The 14,023-nt window shown below is 40.0% G+C and overlaps 1 protein-coding gene and 1 long non-coding RNA gene across 3 annotated transcripts in view; one reads left to right on the top strand and one right to left on the bottom strand.

Annotated features, from left to right (window-relative positions):
* MAP3K21 (mitogen-activated protein kinase kinase kinase 21) overlaps positions 1-4,996 on the top strand; it is a 56,733-nt gene extending 51,737 nt beyond the window's left edge. The window contains exons 10-11 of one of the 2 annotated variants that reach the window (XR_011488834.1): positions 1,583-4,140; positions 4,206-4,996. Coding sequence is in view for 1 of the 2 variants with exons in the window: in XM_020892522.2 (XP_020748181.2) it covers positions 1,583-1,953 (371 nt within the window). In the remaining variant the exon portion in view is untranslated. Of the gene's footprint in view, positions 1-1,582 lie in introns of both variants that reach the window. The other variant, XM_020892522.2, reaches the window with a different exon arrangement.
* LOC139036093 (uncharacterized) overlaps positions 1-9,785 on the bottom strand; it is a 39,316-nt gene extending 29,531 nt beyond the window's left edge. The window contains exon 1 of the long non-coding RNA XR_011488835.1: positions 9,695-9,785. This is a non-coding gene — a long non-coding RNA (uncharacterized lncRNA). The remainder of the gene's footprint in view (positions 1-9,694) is intronic.
* Positions 9,786-14,023: the final 4,238 nt, after the last annotated feature.

Below are 14,023 nucleotides of genomic sequence, written 5' to 3'. Positions count from 1 at the left end.
GTGATTACATTCCACAGATTACAAATCTGTTTTCACTCTTTACAGAGATCTTTGCATTTTACCCTTTCATTTGACTTTCATTTCATTTCATTCTTTGATTTGACCTTAACTATCATTTAGATTCTGGGGAAAATATAACCAAATTTCAGCAACTTAAATACTTAATAGCATTAAGTATTAAATACTTAATAGCATTAAAACAGAGCGAGCATGTGGAGAATAACTGCTCTAAGCCCCTCATGTTAGGAAGACAATCATTTGACAAAGTCTGAACCAATAATTAATGGGAGAGCTGCTGCTAAAACTGGTTGTCCTACCTCCCCTGTGGTGTCATGTCTTCTGCATCACCTGACATCACTGTCCAGCATGTTGAGATTGAGTTTAGGGGGTATAAAAATCAAATGGACAGTAGATGCTATGTGGGGGTTAACTGCTATTTCTTTTGTATGTAAATGTGATTATAATCACGTCGGATATGAATCATGAGGATTAAGTGAGATAATATGTATGAAAAATGCTTTTTAGATCATCAAATGTTATGCTGGGATTGGTTATAAAGTGTATTAAAACTGAAGCTTCCATGTGCTTTATCTTTTCCTTTATCTCTTTAAGTGTGCTACAAGTGGGCACAATGTTTTTCATATTATTTTTCATTGTCTTTAAATAAATTGGTTTATTGCTCTTTTATGAGGCAATAAAGTATTAGTAATTTATAATTGCACATGGTGAAATCCCACCACAATAATCCCATAAGAACTTTTTTCCTTAATTTGAAGCCAATAGTTATCTGCTAGAGCGACTTGGAGAAGGAAATGGCAACCCACTCCAGTGTTCTTGCCTGGAGAATCCCAGGGATGGGGTCGCACAGAGTCGGACACGACTGAAGTGACTTAGCAGCATCAGTAGCAGAGCCGTAATAGGGCTTCCCTGGTGGCTTAGCAGTGAAGACTCCCCCTGCCAATGCAAATGACCTGGGTTCAATCCCTGGGTCAGGAAGACCCCCTGGAGGAGGAAATGGCAACCCATTCCAGCATTCTTGCTTGGGAAATCCCATGGACAGAGAAACTTGTCAGGCTACAGTCCGTGGGGTTGCAACGGAGTCGGATGCAACTAAACAACAGAGTGGTAATAAGTCAGTTCTTCAGAACAAAACAGGGAAGGTGTAACATGTAGAAACATAGCTGTTTCCTTATTTTCATTAATTTTTTCAAATTATCACCTGAAAGTGAATTCAGTCATATTCACCATCATTTTACGCCTTAATTTTAGTCCTAAGTCTAATCCCATTCTGAAATCTATCCTGTTTATTAAACAATTTTAATGATCATTGTTCCGAGTATCTGATGGTGATTTAGCTCTTTACAGTTGTAGTTTCCATAGATTCAAGCAATCTTTCCAACTTTGAGGTGCTTTTCAATAAAAACAAACCTTATATCCTAACAGTTTGTAAAGTAAGGTTTGTGTTCAGGTTCTTTTGTCAAAGCTTACTTAAGGTGGTCACCTCAGTGAAGTCACCCAGTTTATTTTCCTTGATGTCCATCATTTTCAATGTCACTGTCTAATCACACACTCTCTTTGCCAGCTGGTGCAGCTCTCATCTCAGCCCCCGGAGCCTCTGAACTGCCTCCTGAGTGGGTTTGGGGGATGCCCCCCTCCCTGTCTGGACCTCACAGTGACCTGCCAAGTGAGGTCCCACCTGAGAAGCAAAGAGCTGTCCATATGGTGCCGCTGCCTCGCCCTCCCCCTCTAAGAAGCCGAGGAGGTGCCCTGCAGGCCTTCCTGCCGAGCACAGAGCCTCAGCCCTCACAGGCTGGCCCTGCAGTGGGTGGTCCAGGACCAGCCCACAGCTGTCCTCTCGGCCCCAAGAAGAGGACTCAGCCCCACGTGCCCTCCTTACTGGACACCGACGTGGAAGGCCAGAGCCGGGACCCCCGGCGCCTCTGTGCAGGATGAGAGGCAGAGGGAGCCGACCGTCTCTGCACGAACTCGAGAAAGAATTTCTGTCTTAAGTGCCTTCTTGTTCAAGCATTTCTTTTTGTTTTCTTAAGGTGAACAAATGAAAACAAGGTGTCTACCTTTTAATTGTTTCATGCTGCTGTGTTTTCAAAGCTGTGGCCGTGTTACTGAAATAGTAATGGATGTCTAACTTCTCCAGAAATGGAAGTAATTGTTGTTGGCTGACTATACAGTTTGTCCACTGGATTCTTACCTAGCAACTTGAAATACTACAATACCATAAAGCAAGAACTGTACAACAAAGTGAATCTATGTTTAAGCACAACTCTAAATGCTTTTTTTCCCATTTATATTCCTTTCTGGTATTGTTGTTCAGTCGCTAAGTCGTGCCTGACTCTTGGCGACCCCACAACATAAAAATTGTAAGTGCGCCATTTTTGTTTCCTTCCTTCCTGTTGCCTTCCTTCATTTTCTATTTTCCTTTCCCTTTTTTTTCTTCATTTCTTTCTTTTCTTTTGTTACTTGTGCAACAAAAGCCAAGAATAATGTGATATTAGTGAGTAAAGTTATCTGTTTTTAAAAATTTGATAACTAGAATAGATGCAGAGTCCTATTTAAGCTACTTAAGTTCAGCAATAGGCTTATAATGCACAAGTATGTCCAAATCTTATCTAAAATATGCAATGTTTCTCTCTTTGAGAAAATTTTACTGAATGCAATTTATGAAGGTTTTAATGAATGTAACTTTTAAAAATTTTATCCATTGGAACTCCAAAATAGATTTAAAACAAATCAGTCATAACATTTGACTTAGACCATACTGTGTACAGCTGAGACACATTATCCTGTGGGTTCTCCCTGTGAAAAAGGTCCCCCGTCAGCAGCAGCCATTGATTTGGCATCCAGAAGTTTAAAGCTTTTCCTTTTACCATGGGGTTTTTAAAAATTAATTGTGTCATGCATTGTAAACATTGATGTCATTTAATTTTTATTTTCTCTATTTAAATGCATAATCATCCCAGTAACCTCAAATACAGTCAGTGAGAAACACTGCAAAGTCAAGAAACAGCAGTACTATTAGAATTTAAGTATTTTCAAATAATAGTTATTTCACATTTCACTTAATTGTGGATAAATGTTAGATATCTGCTGGGTGAGATAAGTTGATGTCGTAGAAAGGAGAAATATAGATTATTTTCAGATGTGGATTTATAAAATGAATCTTTGGATAGCAGATCAGATTTTTAAATGATTTAAAATTATTTTATGAGTCACTTTTATGAATTATGCAGATATGCTACAAATAGACTACTGAGTTATTAAGCTATGAAATGGCTATCCAGGAGCTTGGTAAATTGTCTGGGTTCTTCTGTTAAATATGTTATGCTAATCATTAGAATATGATTATTCAGATGACAGATAATAACTATCTTAAATTTTCCATACAGTGAAAAACTTTAATTGCAAATATTACTTGATACTTCATTTAAAATTTTTCCTTGGTTAAGAGTTACTGAATAATTGAAAGGTCAGCAATATAAATTAAATCAAGTGTGATAAAATATCTACCTATAGTAGATTTTTTAAAAGTAAAATTGTATTATTTAGCCATTTTGGAACATCTTAGTCATCTAACAAGTATACCCCAGCAAATAAAGAACAGGGCATGAAAGGATTATGTTAATATAAGCGCATTTTGCCCTAAAGAAAACAGTCTTGTGTTTAAGATTCTTGCAGCAAAATCTCAGGTACTTAATTACATTTTGGTGTGTTATGGTCCATTCTGTGATTTGACTTCCCTTTGGGGTGGCTGTTGAATTATGTAACAGAGATTTGGTTTCCTCAAAATTGTATCACACTTGAAACTATGGTTGAGTACTTCATACTCAGTCACTTGGGGGCATATAACTTCCAGCTAAAAGTAAAGGAAATATGTGCCTACAATAATACATGAAACAAGAAATATAGAAATTATGTTTTCAATTTTGCTTCTACCAAAACCCTGTGTGTATTTGTGTGTGTGTGGCATGTGTGTCTTTGTGTGTGTGGCATGTGTGTGGTGTGGCATGTGTGTGTCTGTGTGTGGCATGTGTGTGTGGCATGGCATGTGTGTGGCATGTGTGTGTCTGTGTGTGGCATGTGTGTGGTGTGGCATGTGTGTGTGGCATGTGTGTGGTGTGGCATGTGTGTGTCTTTGTGTGTGGCATGTGTGTGTGGTGTGGCATGTGAGGGTGACATGTGTGTGGCAGGTGTGTGTCTTTGTGTGTGTGTGGCATGTGTGTGTGGCGTGGCATGTGTGTGTGGCATGTGTGTGTGGCATGGCAGGTGTGTGTGGCAGGTGTGTGTGGCGTGTGTGTGTGTGGCATGTGTGTGTGGCGTGGCATGTGTGTCTTTGTGTGTGTGGCATGTGTGTGTGCCGTGGCATGTGTGTGTGGTGTGGCATGTGTGTGGCATGTGTGTGTCTTTGTGTGTGGCATGTGTGTGGTGTGGCATGTGTGTGGTGTGGCATGTGTGTGTGTTTGTGTGTGGCATGTGTGTGTGGCGTGGCATGTGTGTGTGGCATGGCAGGTGTGTGTGGCAGGTGTGTGTGGCGTGTGTGTGGGGGCATGTGCGTGGCGTGGCATGTGAGGGTGGGGAGTGATGGGTGTCCATCTGTCTGGTTCCTCTACTCTGTTCTTGTTTGGCTTTATTCAGTCAACTTTACATTATGAATTTAGAAATGAAGCTATATTAAAAAGACAATTATGATAAAAGGACTCAATCTCACGTTACTGCAGATAGTTATTTTTTTCTGAGATCCACTGTACATCTGTGATTTTCTCTGTATATTAGTATAGTTAGCAGAATCTGGTTATTTATTTTCATATAGACTTAATAACTCACTGAAAGATAAACTGATTTTTATTAGTCAACAATTACGGTGCTCCCACTGCAGAGATTTGAGGCCTGGGCCTGATATGCTGTATTATGAAGCTTTGTGACTGAAAAAGATGTTTACATATGTTGTCTATTTTTTTAATAAACTTTTTTTTATAGTTTATCTATTTGCTCAGTGGCTTTGGTCTACTCCTGATGATTGCGACTAGTTTGTAATAGTTTATTTTTTATTCAATAAGGGAAAGTATGTTAATAAGATTATTAATAAGCCAGGTATTAACCTGCTAAATTGATTAAATGGAAGGATCATGAAATGAACCATGGGATTAAATATCTTTTTTAAAGTATAATGAAATGCTTTATTTCAAATGTTTGGTTTACATGTGCATTGAAACGTTGCATTTAATTCCACTGTGAGAATTTTGCAAATCTCGCTTTTCAGAAAGCACGTTTTGTCAGAGTGAATTACTGTATGAAGTAAATATCAGTTGATGCTAGAGGGATGTGGTTAATGAGACATATTCATTATTAGAATGTTTAAATCAGAAGAATTTCAAAAAACAACCTAACATCTGGTGATTCTTGGTCGGCAATAAAGACTTGGGTGAATTAGGAAAGAAGCATTTCTTGCAGATCAAGGCAACAAACTATTATTTAAGAGGGAGAAAAATGTAACATCTATTGTATAGCTGCTAAGTGTTAAGACCTCTCCTAGGTGTCATATAAGACACTTCCTTTAATTCTCTTTAGCAGAGTTTGTGAGGGAGGTAGTAGTATCCCTATTTTATTAGATATGAAACAGGCAGAGAAATGTGATAAACTTCCAAAAACCCACCAACATGTACCTGTTCACTGCTGTCGTATAGTACAGAAGATGGACACATCTGCAGGGTGACTTTGTAAATGGAATCCAAAGTTAAGGTAATTTTTCACTCATCAAAAAGTTCAAAATTCTAAGGTTCTCCCTGGTGGTCAAGTGGTTAAGACTTGGAGCTTCCAAAGCAGGGGCAGTTTCAATCCCTGGCCAGGGAACTAAGATCCCATATTCCATGCGGGTGGTCAAGATATTAAGAGAAAAAAAAAATTTTAATTCTAGAAATGGATGAGTTCTTACTTAAAGACAAAGCTAACAGTGTAATATGGTGGGATACTTCCTAAGTAATTGTAAAATGAAAGTAGTACAAACTTCATATGTAATAGGTCAACTCAGATAAAAGTAGGATTCTGTTCGATGGTTTTTTTTTTTCCTTTTTCAATGGATTTATAAGTATGGTGAAATTATTTAAGAACTGCAATATTAATATAAAATACTTGGACTTAAGCTGTCTGTACTCTTCTGAAACGGTCAATATGCTAAAACATGAGACTTAGAGGTGAAACAATATAATAAGTACCATACAGCAGAGCAAAATTTTGTTGTTGTTTAGCAAAAAATAAATTGAATTAAGGACTTTCCATAGCCACTGGGAAGAACTAAAGGAATTCAGTGATGAGCGAGAGAGACACCAACTGTGTACTTTGCTGCATGGTTCTTAAGATCCAAGAAGACAGACACTGAGAAGCTAAGCAGGGCCAGTTTTGTGGGTCCATGGCTTTGGCATCACACTCGGAATAGTCCCTGAGCTCGATTTTAACGCTTTGCTAACACCATCTTGAAATCCTTAAGAGATCTTGAACATGAGACCCCTCATTTTTATTTTGCACTGGGCCCGACAAATTCTGTGGCCAAACCTGACTACCAGGCTCCCCCTGTGGCTCAAATGGTAAAGAATCTGCCTGCAGTGCAGCAGCCCTGGGTTCAGTCTCTGGGTTGGGAAGATCCCCTGGAGAAAGGTAATAGCAATCCACTCCAGTGTTCTTGCCTGGAGAATCCCCATAGACAGAGGCGCCTGGCAGGCCACAGTCCATGGGGTCACAAAAAGTTGGACACGCGTGACTAACACACACACTGACAACAAGTGAAGAGAGTGTTATAAAAGGTGACATTGCTGCTTAGTAGCACTTCAGAGCAGACCTGACCGGGGTGTTCAGAAACCGGGACCTCTGCTAGGTAAGAGGAGATCCCTGGAGAGTTGCTAGCTTGTGACTCAAGTCATGTTTCTCTTGGTAGTTTCAGGATTTCTTCTTTGCCTTTCAGCATTTTTACCATGGTCTGTCTTGGTGTAGATCTCTGCTGTGGATATATCATACTTGGAGTTTTTTAATTTCTTGGATGTGTAGTTTTTTTCCAGCAAATTTGCGGTTTTCAGCCATAATTTCTTCAAATATTTTTTTTGCTCCTTTTACTCTCTCCTGGGACTCTCTTTACACCTAAAGTGGTGTACTCACTGGTGTCCCACATTTCTCTAAGGCTCTGTTCATTTTTATTCATTCTTCTGTTTCTGTTTTCAGATTACATAATCTATATTGAGGGCAAGAGGAGAAGGGGGCAACATGAGATGGTTGGATGGCATCATCGACTCAATGGACACGAGTTTGAGCAAACTCAGAGAGAGAGTGAACAACAGGGAAGCCTGGCATGCTGCAGTCCATGGGGTCAGACACAACTTGGTGACTGAACAATCTATAGTGATTTCAAATTCTCTTACCTTTCTTCAGCACCAATCTACTGTCAAACCCTTCTAATGACTTTTCTTTTTCATTTTAATTATTGTGTTTTCAGCTCCATAATTTCCATTTGATTCTTTTCGAAAACTTTTATCTCTTCCTTGATAATCTTTTTGATGAAACATTATCATTATCCCTTCCTTCTTTAAGTGTGTTTTTCTTTAACTCATTGAACAAACTCATAATAGCACTTTGAAGTCTATTAAATCTGACATCTGGACCTTTTCACATGCCATCTCTCTTGCTTCTGTTCCCCCCAATATATGGATCATACTTTTCTGGGTGTTTTTTTTTTTAATGTCTCATTTTTTTTGTTGTTGAAAATTGGACATTTTAGGTAATATGTTATAGCAACTATGGATAATGATGACTGCTTTTAGCAGTTGTGCTTGTTGCCTTGGAGAGTGGGTACTCAGAGCCCCTCATGCAACCATCCCATAATGGAACATCTTTATTAACATTTTGCAAAGCTGCTCAAACTCCTGAAGCATTTTGTCCTGTTGTTTCATGGGACACCACACATCTGAAATCATGTTGTTTATCTCATGACTCTAAAAGCACTTCAAGGCAGGTCCCTCTCAGTTTTCTATCTCTAGCCCTGTTTTAACCTTTCCAATTTTAGTATATGTGCTGCCGAAGCAAGCACTTGTTCTAATCTTAGAGCTCCATTTGTACATATTCTGCTGCTTATTTATCATCTCTCTTTAGATATCTTTCATCCTGAACATGGCCCAAATAAAACTTGCGATTCACCTCCTTCCCTCAGTTTGCTCTTCACTAGTCCTCTTCTTAGTAAACGGCACTTAGTAAATAGTAAAGACTAGTCAGTTGGAGGCCTACACTGACTAGTCTTTAAAGTATCAACATCAAGAATGCATCTGTATTACCCACAGTGGTTCAACAACCACTTACAGAATAATTGGCTGAATCATTCCCATTTTACAGATGAAGAAACTGAAACTTAAAGAAATTAAGTAAATTGCTGGATTGGCCCTTTTAGATGACAGGAAAAAATGTTTCTTAAATGTTAACTAGCTGGTTTTCAATAAATGTTAACATCAAAGGATAATTGAAAGAAAGTAATACAAAGTTTAACTGAAGTGGGACTTTGCAATATCATAAAGGAGTTTGATTACTTGTCTAAAGATCTGGCACTATATTTTGCCTTTAAAAAAGCCATTGGGGTTCTCCAAAGGACCAGAACAAATAGGATATACATATATGTATTTCAGAGAAGGAGATTTTTTTTAAGGAATTGTTTCACACGATTGTACGGACTAGCAAGGTGGAACTCTGCAGGGTAGCCTGGCAGACTGGAGACCTGGCACAGGGCTGATGCTGCAGCTGGAGTCTGAAGGCCATCTAGAGGCAGAATCCTGAGACCAGGGTGTTGGCTGGATTGGTTTCTTCTTTGTTTTGAATTCAGTTTATTTATTTTTTAGAAGTCTTTATGGAATTTGCTATAATATTGCTCCTGTTTTATGTTTTTATTTTTTTAATTTTAAATTTATTTATGTTTTAAATTGAAGGATAATTTCTTTGCAGAATTGTGTTGGTTTCTGCCAAACACCAACATGAATCATTCGTATATGTTTTTATTTTTTGTCCTTAAGTTGTGGGATCCTAGCTTCCCTACCAGGGGTTGAACCCACACCCCCTGCACTGGACCACCAGGGGAGCCCCAGGGTTGGTTTCTTCTGAAGCCTCTCTCCTCAACTTCCAGGTCTTCTTACTGTGTCTTCATATAGCCTTCCCTCCGTGCATGTCTCTTTCCCCAATTTCCTCTTCTATTAAGGATACAATCAGGTGAGAGCCTGCTCCAATGACTCATTTTAACTTGATTACCTCTGGAAAGACTCCATCTCCAAGTACAGTCATACTCTGTGGTACTGGGTATCATAACTCTGAACCCATTGGCCTGCAAGCCTATACTTGCCCAGCCTCAAGAAACAGCCCTGGGAGAACCGGGCGATGGGGGAGGAATAAGACGGGGAGATCGCCTGCCTCCCTACAAATACATTAAAAGCTCATCAGAATATGGAATAGCTCCTAGAGAGCAACTTCTAAGTGACAGCAGAAGACCCCAGGCCTCCAAAATGGCAAGCTAATCTCCTAGGAATGATAAATGAAACCAATATTGTAAAGCAATTATCCTTCAATTAAAAATAAATAAATTAAAAACTAAAAAAAAAAAAAAAGTCCTGGAGGCACCATCAGAAACATCCATGGCTTAATGAATGAGTGGGGATCTTACATGTCTGAAGCAAAGTCCTGGAGTGACACCCCACCACGTGCAGCAGAAGGCAGGCAGGACTCAGCCGCAGTCTTGGCCCCAGGGCATGGGAGCGCGATCTACGGTTAAAGGGGAATGTGACCTCAGGTTGGCTCATTGGTTACCAGGGAAACCAGCAGAGGGCGTATCCCTCACCGCCCCTCGGGCTAACAACCTCCACAGGCCGGATATCTTCCCTTTGGTAAACTATCATAGTGGAGCTGTTCTCGTCTAAAGATTAAAATAGTCACTGTCTGGAGCAGGGGCCAGTGTGTAGGCTTTTCCCAGTTAGGCTTTATGATGAAGAAGGAAGGTCAGTCAGGTGAGTAGGGTGTGGGTGAGGCAGGGACTGATTGAGCAAGAGATGGACAGAGATCAAAAGATCAGCCTTCTTGGGGGGCCTGACCGTATAGCTTCCCACATACAAAACTGGGGGCATGCAGTTTGTCCATGACAGACTAGAAAGTGAAAGTGAAGTCGCTCAGTCGTTTCCGACTCTTTGCGACCCCTTGGACTGTAGCCTACCAGGAACCTCAGTCCATGGGATTTTCCAGGCAAGAATACTGGAGTGGGTTGCCATTTCCTTCTCCAAACAGACTAGAAGATGCTTCCAAATATTGAATATGACAGTGATGTGTACAATAGAGAGGGACTAGAGGCAGTGATTTTATCAGGTCTTATAGTGAGAATAATGAGGAAAGGAAGTTCAAGAGGAACTTTACAATCTCAAAATTGGAGACAACTGGTAAAGAAGCAAGAAGTCAGAGTGGAACAGTTAGCCAATGGGGATGTTATGGATAAGCCAGAAATAAAACACTAAGAGGAGGACTGATGCTTACATAAAATGAGGAATTGGGTGAAGGGAAAGAGGGAGGGAGGCAAAGTTTGCAGTTCTGAAAAATGGAAAATTCTAGAGATATCCAACTATCAGCCCAAATTTGCAGCTGGAATTTGAGACTGGGGTTGGAGTTGGAGACAGATTCTGCAGTCATTTAAAATTTGGTGATAAAGATGCTGGGTGGGACAGGTGAGAAAGGCAGAGAGAAAAAACCTGAAGAAAGCTCTTCGGGAAAGTGAGAAGATCCAGAGGGTGATGGAAAGAGGATGGACGGCTCATATAGGTTAAAAAAGACCCAGAAGAGTATAATGCAGGGACTCCCGGAGAAGTCTAGTGGTTAAGACTCCACGTTTCCACAGCAAAGGGCACGGGTTCAATCCCTGATCAGGGAACTAAGATCCCACATGCTGTGTGGCACAGTCATAAAAATAATAAAAAATTTAAAAAGAGTACAAGGCAATAGAAGATCACAATTCCTTAAATACCTTCCCTTAATCTATAACAATGTTTGAAGAGCCATATATTAAAAACTTTTCTTAGGAACAAAAAGCTAAACTTTTTAGACTAATATTGTCTGGGAATGATACTATTCCCTAAAGCTATCAGCACTTATTTCCCTTCTGACTGGAGTGGGCGCTCTTTATTCACGGAATTCTTATATTCCTTTTGACTCCAGAGGGGGAGTCAAAGGTATGTCAGACCATGAGCCAGAGCACCCTCTACCCATTACCCCTTCCTCCTTTCTGTACTTTTCCAAAGTGTGAAGAGACAGCATAGAGGCACAGTCCAGCTCTAGTTCTGCATGCCTACAACTGGAGAACAGGGAACTAACATTTTACCATCATCTGATCTTGGACATGTTGATGAACTTTCCAGCCTCAGCGGCCATCCTGCCCCTTGCCGCTCCCTACCAATGGTGCGTGGGTCTGTCTGCAGCGTCATTTTCCTCAGGGTGTCAGTGCTGCCCGGCACTGTTTAGTGACAGGAGAAACCCCCGGACACCTGTGCAGAGGTAGCCTGCTCACAAGGAGCTGTACCTAGGAAGTACTTTTCTCCCCTGCAACATAGTTTCTCCAAAAACTTTTACTTAGTCTGTTAAGGAATATTCTCCCTGGTTGTTCAGATGGTAAAGAGTCTGGTTGCAATGCAGGATACCGAGGTTTGATCCCTGGGTCAGAAAGATTCCCTGGAGAAGGGAATGCCTACCCACTCCAGTACTCTTGCCTGGAGAATTCCATGGACAGAGGAGCCTGGCGGGCTACAGTCCATGGGGTCGCAAAGAGTAGGATACGACTGAGTGACTAATACACATATTAAGGAATATTTTCCATAGGAAATACAAATCCAATCTTATTACATAAAACTGTAGGAAAATATACTATTTCAAATAAGTTTCTATATAAGAATAAACTCTTCATTAACTCTGAGTGTGATAATTGAGTTATTTGATGTGTGAAAGCTCTAAAATCTGGCAAAATTTCTGCATCTTATGGCTTAAGTATTGAATTTTTCAATAAGCCGAGTCTTCTTCGCTGGAACAGGTGTAGACATAATTCAAATCAGTGGAATTGGTAATAATTTTTCCTCCAATCTGTGTTTTGCCCAAATTCAGCATTGCTATTGTCGTTGTTCAGTCTCCAAGTCGTGTCTGGCTCTTTGCGACCGGACGGATTGCAGCGCTGCTAGGCCTCTCTGTCCCTCACCAGCTCCCGGAGTTTGCCCAAGTTCATGTCCATTAAGTCGGTGATGCCATCCAACCATCTCATGCTCTGTCACCCTCTTCTCTTTCTGCCTTCAATCTTTCCCTGCATCAGGGTCTTTTCCAATGCATCGGTTGTTCGCATCAGGTGGCCAAAGTATTGGAATTTCAGCATACGTGTTTCAAAAAGAAAGCCTCCTGTTTGCATTGAGTTAGATTTTCTGCTCTCTGGACACTAGGTGGCACTATATACACATTATTTCACAGAGAAGGAACACCCCTCACTCGATTATTTGAAGAATTGCAGCCAAATTTACACCCTTCAGAGAAAAAGGAAAAACAACGGTGGTGATTTGAAAGGTATCCGAAAGATGAAGGGAGCAAAGGAAAATGACTTCCCAGTGACAATCACAGAGGAACAAGAAGATGATCTTATTTTTTATTTTATTGAAATATAGTCGATTTACAATGTTGTGTTCCTTTCTCCTGTATAGCAAAGTGGCTCTGTTATATATATATATGTATTCTTCTTCATATTCTCTTCCATTATGGTTTATTACAGACTATTGAATATACTTTCCTGTGCTATACAAGGATGATCTTTATAAAGTGATCTTTTATATATATATATCTGTTCCAAATAGGGAGATGAGAATGGAGTTTTATAGCTGTAAGCGAGCATCACCAATTCAGTGAACATGAACTTGTGCAAACTCTGGGAGATGTTGAGGGACAGGGAGACCTGGTGTGCTGCAGTCCATGGAGTTGCAAAGAGTAGGACAGGACTGATAAAAACAACGACAAGACTAGGTCAGATCTCCAACTGTCTATCTCCAGCACAGGCAGAATTGAATCAAACGCCTGAAATCCTAAGGGTCTCACCATCATCAGACACTGGCTGAAAACAGGATTCTGCATTCAGAGTAGGCAGAGCCAGGGTGTGAACCTAATACAGTCCTGTGCTGTTGGTCTGAATGTACCCGTGTCCAAAGTTAGCCCTACATCAAGAATTTTTACTTTGTATTATCTAATATAGTCCCTTTTTACTTAATCCATCCTGAGTGTCTTAGTCTGGAAACTCCAAGCACTTCTGCAAGGCTACATCTGATGAACTGGGATAAGCAGAAGGCAAACTGGGCAAAGAAAACAGTCAACATGCACATGCAGAAGCGTGTTATGCTTATGTTTATAACTTGCGTCAGGTGTTCAAATGTGACAAAATTATTCTCTTCAGAAAACTAGATGCTCAGCATTCCCCACTCAGCGCAGCATGAGTCTAAAGTAACTCTAGATATGTAAAAGAGAGGGGACTGTAAGACGAACTGCTAAGGAGATTCTGCAGGTTTGGAGCAACATGCTCAGCTATATTTCAGCTATATGTGAATAATTCTATAGAATTCTATACATTTGGCTTCCTTATGAAATTTCTCTCTTCTATAGGATGCTTCAGAGTTGCTCCTCCCAAATAACGATTTTCAATCTTTGTAGATTCTTGTTATATATTCACTTCCTGCCTGTTAGCAAGAGTCACAAAGCTGGAGTCATCATTTGTGAACTCTGTCTGCTCAAGGGATGAATTTCAAGATAACACTCAGGCTTCTGCTGTAAAAGGTGTTTAATTAAATAAATGCACTCAATTTAAATAAAATTTAATGACGGTCTAAGACCACCTCAAGGAGATGGATAATATATTTTTCTTCTTTAGCATTTTCAGAGATTGAATACAATTTAAAAGTGTAACAGTTAATTTGTGATTGTGGTAGCTAATTTGCAA

The sequence above is a fragment of the Odocoileus virginianus genome, chromosome 7 (genome assembly GCF_023699985.2).
Source record: "Odocoileus virginianus isolate 20LAN1187 ecotype Illinois chromosome 7, Ovbor_1.2, whole genome shotgun sequence".
Lineage (NCBI taxonomy): Eukaryota > Metazoa > Chordata > Mammalia > Artiodactyla > Cervidae > Odocoileus > Odocoileus virginianus.
The sequence above is the reverse complement of the archived record's forward strand: the minus strand, read 5'-3'. Positions and strand labels throughout refer to the sequence as shown.